Source organism: Myxocyprinus asiaticus, chromosome 6 (genome assembly GCF_019703515.2).
Source record: "Myxocyprinus asiaticus isolate MX2 ecotype Aquarium Trade chromosome 6, UBuf_Myxa_2, whole genome shotgun sequence".
NCBI classification, from domain to species: domain Eukaryota; kingdom Metazoa; phylum Chordata; class Actinopteri; order Cypriniformes; family Catostomidae; genus Myxocyprinus; species Myxocyprinus asiaticus.
In genome coordinates, this window is record NC_059349.1 from 41,377,656 (window position 1) to 41,391,409 (window position 13,754).

The window sequence follows — 13,754 nt, forward strand, 5'->3', positions numbered from 1 at the left end:
AAATCAGTATTGGCCATCTAAAACCATTAGACGCATGTGCAGGTATATGCTTTTTGTTTAGCAAGGGGGTTTAGCTTATTGGTTAAATACTTGATCCTACAACAAATGTAGTTGGTTCAAACTTCAAAAGGGTCAAAGAAACCAGCATTGTGTAAATGAGAAAGACACTTAAAAAATATACTGTAAATTTCTTTGGTAAAGAAAGTGTTTATTAAATGAAAAATAATACTAATGCATTTGTTTCCAGGTCATAAAAGCTATAGATGAGGGTTACAGGCTGCCAGCTCCGATGGACTGCCCAGTGGTTCTCCATCAACTGATGCTGGACTGCTGGGAGAAGAGCAGAAGTGATCGACCCAAATTTGGTCAGATCGTCAACACCCTCGACAAACTGATTCGCAACCCCAACAGCCTGAAAGAGCTGGCCAACAGCTCAGTGTGGTGAGGAACCAATATGAACTTTTACTTCCCTGCTGAAAAGACCAACATAGCTGGATGCAAGCATATTTTGTGTTTTGGATGCTGAAGGCCCATCAAGCTTCTTAACTAGCTAAACCAGCTAGACTACCCATGGTAAAGCAGCTTCATCATCTAAGTTTTGCTGGTTAACAGCATGGCTGTGCTGGTCCACCAGCTAGAACAGTGTCAAACCAGCACTTACCAGCATAAATCAATTCAGACCAGTATGGAAATTCATGCTGGACTAAAGGCCAAAGTATACATAAGTTTCATGTCTCATGCACAGTGTGCGTGGCACAAATTTAGTCATCAGAACAGCACATACAGTACATACTCTCTGTGTGCATCCAAGTTTTTCTAGACACGCAAGCTGTCTGGACAATGGCAGGCATCTGCACATGTGCCTGCCATTGACTGTATAAAAGAGTATCACAAAGCAGTCGTAGTGCACATGCGTCAAATGTATGGGCTTGTGTTCAAAAGAGTATATTTTGAAAGGCTAAAGCGCTCGACTGTGCACAAGATAGAACAGCAAATTAAATGTTCCCCAGCCTAGGGATAGCACAAGGTTAAACCAAAGGATTGACTTTTAAACTGATGTACTGATAAAACCATTTAAAAGTCACAAAAACAAATCCTTAACATCTCAAATAAAGCCAAAGAAAATCCAATGAGCTTTGTCTGCCCCATTAACTCTCAAATCTTTCATTTAATGTGAAACAACAAGCCAATGAACTCCTTATTGTCTTATATAACCAAACCTAGCGGAACTGATCCTTCTCCAGCAAACATCCATCTTCCAGCTTTGTAAAAACACTGAGACGTTGTTGTATAGATAGCCTGAACCCCTATTGTAAAACCTGACATGAAATAGACCGCAGACTCCCTCCTTCACCTGCAGTTTATCAGGAAAGCTGGAGAGGAGGCGGCAAAGTTCAGATTACTGCAATAAAGCCACTGAGTCAGAGTCCTTCATGAGATATATATACGCTTTCTCATCCCTATCACAGTCTCTCTGATTGTACCCCAAGCTGCCAATCATTTTATCCCTCAGTATCCAGAGGAAGAACATAGAAAGAAAGAGGGTGTTGAATACATCCCAGCTCTGGAGATTGAATTGACCTCCGGATTTCACTCAAACGGTTCTGTCACTCACAGGAGTGTGGACCTGACTCGCCTGTCACGATGCACATAAAGGCAACACAAAAGCTTTTAACTTGAGCTGGAGCTCCATAAGATTAGTTCCCTTCTCATTTAGACAATTCCTTCATACGATATCGACTACAAATGTGACTTGCTCTGTATTTTAGTGCCACTTTAACCGAGAAACACATTTTGAGTTTATGCACTAAAGTAAAAAGGGAAATCTCAGCTTTTTATACCCTTCTTTATTTAATTATTCAGTTTCTACTCCAAAATATTGCCAAAATAAAATAGTTTAAAGGTTGGCTGAGACTTTTCATTTTACTTTAGTGCATAAAACTTAAAATGTGTTTTCTAGGTCAGCGTGATTCAAAATAATGTAAAATGCTGCAGATGTCCTTGGATCAACATCCTTTGTTAACATTGTTAGTCCTGCAAAATTCTTTTCAAATAATCATAGCCTTAAACGTATCCTACTTCTTATTCTAAACCTATACCAATCTGTAAGATCAGACAGAAATTACAGTTTTATAAGAATAGGCTGAAGCCTAAGGCTATATCCAAATTGGGGAAATGATTTTGAGCATATACTATAGATTCCAAAGCCGATTTGTGATCCAAGACCAATCTTTTCCAGTTCTGTTTTCAATACTTTAGTAATGAAACAAAGCACAAATTATAAAAATGTAATTTCCTTTCCAGGGAAGACCCCACCACCCCAGAATTCAGCGTGAGTACGGTGGATGAATGGCTAGACAGCATCAGAATGGGCCAGTACAAAGAGAACTTTGCCACTGCGGGCTATGTTTCTCTAGACTCCATACTGTACATCAGCTTGTGGTAAGACTGGATTCTGCTTGGCTTTGTTCATCATAAATATTTAAAATAAAAACAGAAGTTATCAAATTTAAAAACAAAAATGATTTTATATACAGTCCAACCTGCATCTTAGAATAGCATTCTGAGATGCTATTCTTCTCATCACAATTGTACAGAGCAGTTATCTGAGTTACAGTAGACTTGGTTAGTTCAAACCAGTCTGGCCATTCTCTGTTGATCTCTCTCATCAACAAGGCATTAACCTTAGCCAAATACATTTAAACTCAGTTTTTCACAGTTCCTGACATTTAATCGTAGAAAACTTTCCCTGTCTTAGGTCAGTTAGGATCACTACTTTATTTTAAGAATGTGAAATGTCAGAATAATAGTAGAGAGAATTATTTATTTCAGATGTTATTTCTTTCATCACATTCCCAGTGGATCAGAAGTGTACATACACTTTGTTAGTATTTGGTAGCATTGCCTTTGAATTGTTTAACTTGGATCAAACTTTTTGGGTAGCCTTCCACAAGCTTCTCAAAATAATTTGCTGGAATTTTGGCCCATTTCTCCAGACAGAATTGGTGTAACTGAGTCAGGTTTGTAGGCCTCCTTGCTCGCACACGCTTTTTCAGTTCTGCCCACAAATTTTCTATCGGACTGAGGTCAGGGCTTTGTGATGGCCACTCCAATACCTTGACTTTGTTGTCCTTAAGTCATGTTGCCACAACTTTGGAGGTATGCTTGGGGTCATTGCTCATTTGGAAAACCCATTTGCGACGAGCTTTAACTTCCTAGCTGTTGTCTGAGATGTTGCTTCAATATATCCACATAATTTTCCTTCCTCATTATGCCATCTATGAAATCTGTTGAGTGGTTAAAAAATTAGTTTTAATGACTTCAGCCTAAGTGTATGTATCATCTATCTATCTATCTATCTATCTATCTATCTATCTATCTATATATATATATTTTTTTTTTCTGATCAGTTGGTTTCCATTTTTGTCACGGTGCACTGTCTACTTCACCTGCGGTGAAATCTCATTGGTCCAAAATCCTCCTCCTCATAGTTGTATATTAAATATCAAATATGTTCTGATTGGCTGCAATATTGTCGCTTTGAACAGTATTTGACATTCAGTGAAAAAAATCTGTAGAAATATCTTGAAACTCATTGTTTTGAGCATAGTTGAGTCATGATAATTCTTTTAAAGATATTTTTCTCTTGATTGGTGCTCTAATAACCAAACCAGTCTACTGCATGCAGCACTACAATTTCAGGATAATGTCTTAAAACATATATTTTCGGTCTTTTTTTCCTTCAGTGAGTTAAGCAAGATGGACGTCACTCTGGTCGGGCACCAAAAGAAGATTCTCTCAAGTGTCCAGAATTTGCACGCACATGGGACGCATGTGCAGGTATAACAAGCCTTCTCCAGCGCCTGCCACAGCCTGAGAGCATACAGACTGAAAGAGTTAACCACTCCCAGAAAAGTTCCTATCAGCAGCTTCACCATACACTTCTCACCCTGGATGTTTCCACATACAATCCCTTGTCAACACTCTGGCTTCCGTCCATGCATGTCCGAGCTTCCTCTAAGCAGATGGACACAGACTGATTTACAATCTACAAGGCCAAGGCATATCAGATATGACATACAGTTATTAAACAAAAATAAATGTAAATAATTTGGGAAAATTCACAGCTTGTGTATAGTCATTTTAGTTTCAACAACTGCATTTCATATGAGACATATTTTGCATTTCAGAGGTTGGAATGTTACTCAGATTAAAAGGAGGGGTGTTGTTTCTTTTTAACATCCATATTTGGGATTTGAGAACAGAGTATTAGAATCTTCCTTAAACATCATCTATGAGCCACCGTAAAATAACATAAGATGTTCTTAGTATATTTTGTCATATTTGAGGCATTGTTTGGACTGATGGCTTCTCACCAGGGTGCAGCATCCAGTATTCTCCAAAAAGGCAACATGAATTTGCATTGCTTCAGCTGACGGATACATTGCTTCGATCCATTGGAGACTGCAGAGGAGACGTCTGAGGCTATGTCTGCTGACAACAGCAAAGGCAAGCGAGGGATTGCAAGATAAAAGCATCGCTTTTTTATTCTAGTAAGCTGAAAAATAGCTGCTCCTCACTCATTGTAGTGTTTCCTGTGTTGCTTTGAATAATGAGCTTTTCAAACACACGTCCAGATATGTCTTAAAGTAAAATAAAACTAGAAATTGTATTTCTGTCAATTTGCTGCACAGATACCAGATGTATTCATGACAAATCTTGTATTACTGCAGTCCAGTGTTTGGTTTACTGGGACGGAAAATAAGATTGTGTACAAGTCATTATGAAGTAGTAGTGATATTCATGTGTGCGTTGTCTTGATAAACATGATGCACCATGTTCACATCATCCTTATGTTTACACTTGTGTAACTAGTGTGTGAAAACCACATCATATACTATTGTACTATAGTGTATAAAATGTACAGTGTTGGTTTAAAAAAAGAAAACAAAAGTGAAAAAAACAAAACAAAAACTAGAATGTTTGTAATGATGTACTTTATTTAGTATGAAGAGGTAATAGCGGTCAAGTGGTGTTATCAACGTCATTTGCCGATGTGCGATAATAACTGATCTCTGGAATGTAGCATGGATTCTAAGCTTCATCTTTTGATTGACAGGTGACAGTGACTGCAGTTTTTTCACTCAAGTGGTGCCGTTAGCTGCTTGAATTTAGATGCCTTATTAACTGTGCAGTTCTCTCTCTTTTTTTATCCTGCCCCCTAGAGGCAATATCATGAAGTATAATGTACATAGTATTTATCATTGCGTCACTTAGAAACTCAAGCTCGATATTAAAGCCCAGCTCAATATGTTGGTTTAGTCTGCTGTTTTCAGAAGTATAGAAATGCGTTCGATCCACTGCTTTCTTACAGGAAGTATAGGGAGAGAGAGACTTTCGTGAATCTATTGGACTGAACTAAATTAGTCATGCTAACTTTACTGAAATTTATTTGCTGCACTGTATATTTTTGTACTAGTGAGGTTTTTCTGTAAAGTAGAAGTCTACCTGTTTTATTTAAATATATACATAAGACATAAATACTAGAAATAATGGTACAGAGAGATAATCATACAAGCTGTTGTCCTTTAAGTCAAGATTCCCCAATGTCTTTTCCAACTGTTATTTCATTTATATCATGATTGTATTTCAATGGTTGAGCACAGCACTGGAACTAGTCGCTTACCCATCTGGAATCTGCACTTCTTCACATTTTTCTGTGTTAATTGTGGGGAAAAATCTGTGGAATTTTGCAGATTGGATGTAAATATGGTAAAACAAAGAGCTCTGCAGTTGAAAGAAATGTATTTAAAACCCTTTCAAAATGCTATTATAATGAGTTTGATTGATAAAAATATGTTTTAATTCTACAGAAATCTGTGTAATTTTGTAGTCGCACATTCCATATGGGCTTATTAAGTGCACACGACCACAGTTCCTTCCTTCAAGTGTACATTTCTGTCATTTTTTGTGTGCTAAAGGAAAATTCATCATTATCTATGTCATTCATTAGAGTATGCATAACTGGATAATTTACATAAATTGGTAAAATTCTTGAAACAGCATATGCAAGGGCAATGCTATTGGACCTCAATGACTTAAGTTTCCCTGATTGAAGCAGCAACAACAAATAATGAAGTTTAAAATGAACTGGATTCACTAATGCAAATTCTACAACTACAGCAATTGTTTTAGTTTTATTCATGCATATTTTAAGAGATAAAAGCAAATTCCTTAAACAAGTGATTATACATTGCAATGAATTCATTGGTTGCATCCTGAGATTTGTTAATGAATCTAAAATACTCAATCTGTGTTTTCAAGAATGCCATACATTCATTATTTTTTATGAATGTCATTTTAAATCCCAAATTAAATTCTATCTAGGGACTTAACATGCTGATGTGGCAAAATTGGCTGCATGAACGAGATACATTTGAAGATACACAAGTTCCAATTGAAACTATAATAAAAACGAATGATGATGATGATGGCAATTAATAACCATCAATAAAATTTAAGCTTCAATCTTTACTGCTGCAACACTAATAAAAACCCATGCCAAATATCAAATACAGCTAAATAAAAAAAATGTCTATATACTGTATATGCTCACCAAATTATTTAGACAGATGGTTGTGTGACTAAACAGTGTTAGTGACTGGATATGGAATGTTGTAAATATGATAGAACACTGACGTGCACAGAATGGGGGCAGCAGGGGCACAAGCCCCTGCCCCTTTTGTTCACAAATCTAAAGGTGCCCTTTTGGTCATCCAGAAAAAGGGGAGACATTTTTATAATTAAATTAAAATAGTTAAACCAAAATTAAAATCTTGTTTTAATCTCACAATAACAGTAATGTGTTATGAGATTTATTTGTAAATCGCAGGCGTATGAAAGAAAATTAAGTGGAGGTGTCTTTAAGAGTGCGTGCTACAGCAGATTGGGGGCAGATTTCAATCGCAGGTGATCCTCCCTATGCCCTATACTCACTCCGAACTGCAGAGCCATTGAAGTGGGTACTCTGAAGGAAACATGGTATTACTGTATGAATGTACCCTTCACTAACAGACTTGTGGAAGGGCCCTCCGAGAAAATATTCATTTTCTCACTTTCGTTTTGAATAAACTTTTGAGTGGCATCCCCTTCCATAGGAGTGTCCTTCAAGGAAGCAAAAAAAATCCAGTTTTGAATTCGCCCCGGAACATCGAAGTGCCGTTACCTCTGACGAGTAACAGGTCAGATAAAAAGTCCACTCCATGTATTGTGCTGTAAGTTCATTAAAAGAATAATACTCGATTGCTGCGTTGCTTTCAGTAATATAAATAAATTGTGTCTTTTATAGAATATTGACATAAACTGAAGGAGCTGTCAGGTTCAGGCAAAGCCAGTTTGGTTTTGTTGAAACTAATAAGCTGTTAGACTAATTACTTTACCATTAGGCTACCACCGTACCGCAGCTCCCTATACGCATATTATGCAGTCTGTGAAGGGCACCAACTACCATGGGGGGCACCATCACACCCTAGCGGAAACCAGAAACTCCACCGTACACAGTCGATCGCCTCGCGCTCACACTTTCTCATCGCGCCTTTGCACTCTTTACCACGTTACCAGGGTAATGCCATGATACTGAATGATTGATCATGTTCATATTTCATGATACTGTCATGGTACTCCAAGATATTAAAACAAATATCATGGTTTACTATGACACGTCATAAACATGGGGTTATCACAGACCATGTCTGAAAATAAATAAATAAACAAACAAGTGTATTACCATGGAACAGAATAGGCTATTATTTGTGATAAAGAAAAAAAAAAATATATATATATATATATATATATATATATATATATATATATATACAGTATATACTGTATATACAAGAAAATGGTTAAATACTCAAAAAGCAAAGAAATTAGTTAAGTATTTATAATTACTACTCATAAAAAAAATAAATAAAAAAAAATCAGTGCCCTTTTTTGTCCTTCCGCCCCCGTCTCTGCTAAGGTCTGTGCACGTCACTGTGATAGAAGATGATAGATGAATCTTGCTTATAAATTGTCTATCAAGTTGTTGTCTTTTTTTTCTGCCCTGGCTCTGTACATGTGTTTGGGCTGATCCATTGTGAGATGATCTCTGTTCTTTTGTAAGCTATATGCCCATCTCTCCACACACTTCAGGTTTATATGAGCTCGCAAAGAAGGGGTGGTCAAATTGAGATTCTTCATGTCGCTGTAATAAATGCTAAAATTTTTAATTTCTCACCTGAAGCTTTGGCATCTCTTTTCCATTTTGTCAATGAATGTACAAACAGTTCTTAATTGTTAATCAGAGACTCCACAGGACACAAATATGTTTACACCGAAACTTCAAGACAAGGGGTGTTAAAATGCATTGATGCACTGCGATGCATCAGTTACAGAATTTTTTTTTTTTTCAGTTTATTTTTAAAAATACACCAAATCCAGACCCTCCAGGTGTAAATTGTCCCTCCACTTACATTTCAGCATATATATATATATATATATATATATATATATATATATATATATATATATATATATATATATATTATGAATTGCACCAAGATAAATGAATTAAATCAAACTGAATCATGACCAAGTTTCAGATTTCATGTTGCAATATACTTAACTGAATCATTGTCATATTTACACCACAAATTAACAAATTTCACTACGAATTTATTGAATATGAATGCATACATTTTTAAAAACAACTTTTTACCTCTTCAACTCTTGGGCATTTTTGGGCTGCCACCTGCAGTTTTTCACACTCCGATTTAGAACCTCACCATTTACACAAACTGTGGACTAACTGCCATAAATTCGTCTAATTTTTTTTTTTTTTTTAGGAAACTGCCTTAGGTAAATCAAATAAACAGTTTTTAGTTATTTGGGGCTTACAGCAGCATTGATCAGAGCATAAAAGAGATGTCTTGCAAATATCATATCTCACTTTGTGATTCTTTTGAAAATCTTTCAAACTGTGGTATCATTTGATATATGATTTGTCTATTTAAGTGCTGTTTGAAAGACTTTTATATTCATATTAATATTTCTACCACATGACCTGTAGGAGGCACAGATTTGCGAATGTTTTCAGGCCTTATTTTGTTATTTTACGTAACATGAATGCAAAAGTGATGGTTATTGATGGAAAGTTCAGATTCTAAGCTTTCAAACGTTACCCCTTATGCCTGATGTATCTATTCAGGGACTTGGACATTTTAAGCGTAAACATTTTTCATGACATAATGGCCCCTTTTGGACCCCAGAGTTGAAAACAATTTCACAGCTTTTAAAATGTTACTTTTCTCTTTATATGTAATCATATATTTTTAACTTGACATGCCGCTACGATTTCAAATGATTTCTAATTTTAAATCGAAAGTCAAATAAAACTGTCATAACAACATAGCACACCCAGTAAAGCATCTTAATCAGGCTATGTGACTCATAAATAAAAAAAGTAGATTTTTTTTATGAATTCATTTATTTTTGTAGTTAGTTCCTGAAATCTTAAGCAAAACAGGCCCTTTTTGACCTGCACGCTGTGCCAGAGACGGATGTCATATTCTCTGGAGAGAGAGAGCGGGTCAGAGAGTGTCAGCTTTAAAAGCACTCCTGTCTCTCGTCCACTCCATGTTATGTCAATTACAACCAATCCCCACTCTCTTTTTCTCCCCTTTGTCTTACTGTGTATTACCCTTTGCACACACATCATATAGAGAACATAGTAATTTTTCTGCCATCATTAGTATGGCAAGCGAACAGATTTATGGGCGGCCTGCTGGGCAACAATCATATGATCAGCAGGCAAGACAGTACAGATGAACATTACAGACTGTTTTTCAAACAAATAATATTGTGTTACAGAAGTTCAAACAGTAAACAGATCATCACTAACAGTACAGTTTTGCCATAGCGGGCCCTGATGTATCGTTATGTGTTAGGCAGAGAACAAGAAAAAACATTTTCATCGCAGCAACAGAGGTAGTTTCTCCGTTTAATGAGTATTACATGGGTTTTGGTGCTCCCATTACACAATGATAAAACATGGAGAGTTTGTAGAGTGTTCTACAAGACAAATCACATGGGTGGGAAGTTTTCTTGTTAAGCAAAGAAGTATAAAAGGTATTATTAGCTGCACTGTTTGTTTATTTTATGCGTCAGTGTGAGAGTGTGCAGGGGGCGTATTTAGGGCCCATCTTGAGTGTGTGTGGCAAACGTTCAGGGTCATTTTTAAAATGCAGGCCGGCAGGCCAGGGGTCAGTTTTCCAACGTTGCTGGCTTAAGTCTCCAGAGGTCTGAGCAGATCTATAGCTAACCATGCAGGCACGGGCTCCTGTGGTCTTTTAATGCCTGCTGCACTCACATTAAGAGACACCTAAGCCTCTCTCTGACAGAATGACTGAGAGGGGTAATTAGTCTTAACACCCTCGAGACTCGCTAGCGTGTGTTAGAGTGTGTGTGAGAGTAAAAGTGAATTTGTCTTGTTTGTGTGTTTCTGCATTTGTTCACAGAGTGAACATGAATTTGATAAATGCATGTGCGTGAAAAAAGAAATTGTTTCCAATAACAATATCTAAACATCCTTAAAACAAGGTGTACATTTACTTGAGAGCCAAAACTGACATAAGATATAAGATATTGTTTTTATAAAAATCGAACAAAATGTAGAGAGAATTATAGGACTGGGTGTTCATACAGATTTTCTGATTCGATTTGATTATGATTCTTAAGCTCTTGATTCGACTCTGTTTCAATTCCAATTCAATTGGGTATATATCAGTTATAATGTCAATTTTGCTTACATATGACAAAAATACTAAGTAAATGCTATTTATTAAACAGGGAAACTTCTAATTTGATACATTACGAAAATATTCATTTAACAAATTTTATTGGTCACATTTTAGCATTTTAAAAATGTACAAATCCCATGTATTCCATCAATAAATATGATGTCTTGAAAATCCACATATTAAACTGCATATATATTTTGTTACATGTTTATTGTTTTCAAGCATGATTTGCACTATTTACAAGTATTTACAGTAACACCTAACACCCTGAAGGCATTTTAAGATTTCATGCTTAAATGGCTGTGATGAGGAGGAGGGCGTGGCTGGGCCGTGAGGGTGCACGGCCGGCGCTGAATCGGCTGATCAGCGGGAGAGCGAGATAAAGGGGAGTCAGAGGCACCAGTCTGAGAGAGAGAGACGCACGCGGCCGCACTGCATGTGTGTCTGTGTCCTTTTGTTTTATTTTGTTTAAAGGTTATTTATACCATTAAAGTTTATGTTGACTGTTCAGCAGTTTCCCGCCTCCTCCTTGCCCATCTTTATACTGTTATAATGGCATATCCAAAAGTAAGACCTTGTAACTCTAAAAAAACAAACAAACAAACAAAAAAACAAAAAACAAAAAACAAAAACAGTAGCAAGGGTTTATTGCATGTTATCAATTAATATAAAACCTTTGCAAATTTGAGGAAAATATATTAGGATCACACTTAGAGACACTCATGTTACAACACTGCTGACAAAACATAAAAAAATGAGCGCTAAAAATAAACTTTTCAGTTTATAATTCATGTTTGACATTATTCCTTTTAGGCAGTAAGAATGAAAAGTCACCAAATTAATTTAGGTGTTGTTCTCAAACATGATTTCTGTTTCACACATATGCACACACAAACACAGACCCTCAAACACGTGTGTCAAACCTCACTAAATAACACAGAGGAATTGCCAGAGGCTGGGCTAATGGTCACTCATTGTAATAAGATAGCACTTCTTAATAACAACCATCACAAACCACAGTTTCTACAAGAATGTGATTCGGCAGCATGTAGTGAGCCGAGCAGCAGGGCTGGACACTCGCACAGTGGCGTCTTCATTTGAGAGAAACTGGCTATGACTCACACCTCCCATGTTGTTCTTAAGCCATCTGAAAGAGGAAACCAACAAACAGAATTTTTTTATTCTGGTTTAAAGAGCAAGGCAGCGGTCTCAGACAGACTGTTCAATCTTTTTATTCACCTCAAAATGAATAATTTCAGTGGTATCATGCATATATAGATTTAAAGGAATAGTTCACCTGTATGAATTGACTATGATTACAAACAAGTAAACCAATGAAAAGACAGAACTGATAACAAGATAACTAGACAATAAACCAAAGAAAAAAAGACACATGAACATGGAGGGAAACATGAAATCACATGACATATTACGGGAACTGGATTTTCAAAATAAAAGACATGCAAAACATGAACTAACAGAATAAACATGACAGCCTTCAGATCAAAAGATTTTTAAGATCATGAGAAACATTTCAGTCAAGTGTTTCAAAACTTTTGACCGGTAGCGTATATGACGTGAAGAATCATGTTTCAATTAATCGATCCCATAGCCCTTTTCTACCGACATGGTTTGGGTGCGGGTTTCTGGGCCGGTGCAAATTCTCAAACAGTACCGCACGTTTCCGCTGCAGAAAAAGCCGTTCCAGGGTGGAAAAACTTGATCCGCACCAGCCCCCAAAACTTGCTGGTCTCTGCGCAGGAACCGATTACATCAGGGGGTGGAGGATGTGATTATGTGTTTCATCACCAGGACAATTTTTCCAAAACAACAACAGTAGCTACCGTCTGCTGCAAGGAGTACTTCATTACTCTATAACAACAATAGAAAGAAAACACACACACACAAAAATGTCAGACATCAAAAGCTTTGGGGAAACACGGATGAAACGAGCACTCTACTCGCAGAGATCCAAGATAAATAGAAAGATCGCAAATGAGAAAAAATAGAGTCTACGAGGAGATACAGCAAGAAATGATGCATGCCAGTGTTTGGTATTCTCTGTAACAGATCTCAGTAAGTTATAAGATTTACCAACTTTGTTAGCTTTCCGTACACTCTTCTCATCTTATTTTGTGCATCGTTATGTTCAGTAAGGTGATTTTTTACAAGCTAGTCACTTAGTTAGGAAGATCATGGCTATCTGTTAAGTAAACCGGTGGGATTCTCAATCAAGACGTAAACATAATATTATATGCTATGGGACAAATCCAAATATAACCATCTGCTACACCAATTTTAATAACGATTCCACTGTTACATTTTATAGTCCTTCGCAAGTTAAGCCCCGTTAAAATGTTCATACAAAATAATGTAATTATGTTACCTGTCGTCTTGGGCATAGTATCGTCTCTGGCAATCTTGTTGAGCAATGTAATATTGTTGGGTTGCATTTATCTTTATGTTTAAATATGCCCTCAAAAACAGAAGTAAAAGCTGTACACAAACACTGTGACACACCATGTTTGTTTATGTTTGAGGTAGTCACGTAAAACTACCACATAGCCATTTAACCTGTGATTTCACAGTTCGGATTTCAAGTCAGTGGAAAAGTGCAGCCGATTTATGATAGGCTCCAGATTGCCCTGGCCGTGAACCAGCAGAGCACAGGCTCAGCACGAGAACCATTGCAATTTTGGTGGAAAAGGTCTAACAGAGATACTGGCGCTACAGAGACACCATTAGCGATTAACCACCATAGCTGTCATGACACTCTTTGTGGAATATTTCATGATCTACATATCATATTACGTTGAGTGTGGGCTTGTTTGATTCAGAATCATCTGCTGTAAGTTGTGATATGCCATTTTCTAAATCATGTGCATTTTTCATGAAGTTATAAACCTAAATGTGACA

At 36.8% G+C, this 13,754-nt stretch overlaps 1 protein-coding gene across 1 annotated transcript in view; it reads left to right on the forward strand.

The window, feature by feature from the left end:
* Positions 1–8,503, forward strand: part of LOC127442385 (ephrin type-A receptor 3-like) — a 218,670-nt gene extending 210,167 nt beyond the window's left edge. The window contains exons 15-17 of the mRNA XM_051700372.1: positions 248–441; positions 2,305–2,442; positions 3,747–8,503. Of these exons, the coding sequence (XP_051556332.1) occupies positions 248–441; positions 2,305–2,442; positions 3,747–3,846 (432 nt within the window). The 3' untranslated portion in view covers positions 3,847–8,503. The remainder of the gene's footprint in view (positions 1–247; positions 442–2,304; positions 2,443–3,746) is intronic.
* The last annotated feature ends 5,251 nt before the right edge of the window (positions 8,504–13,754 follow it).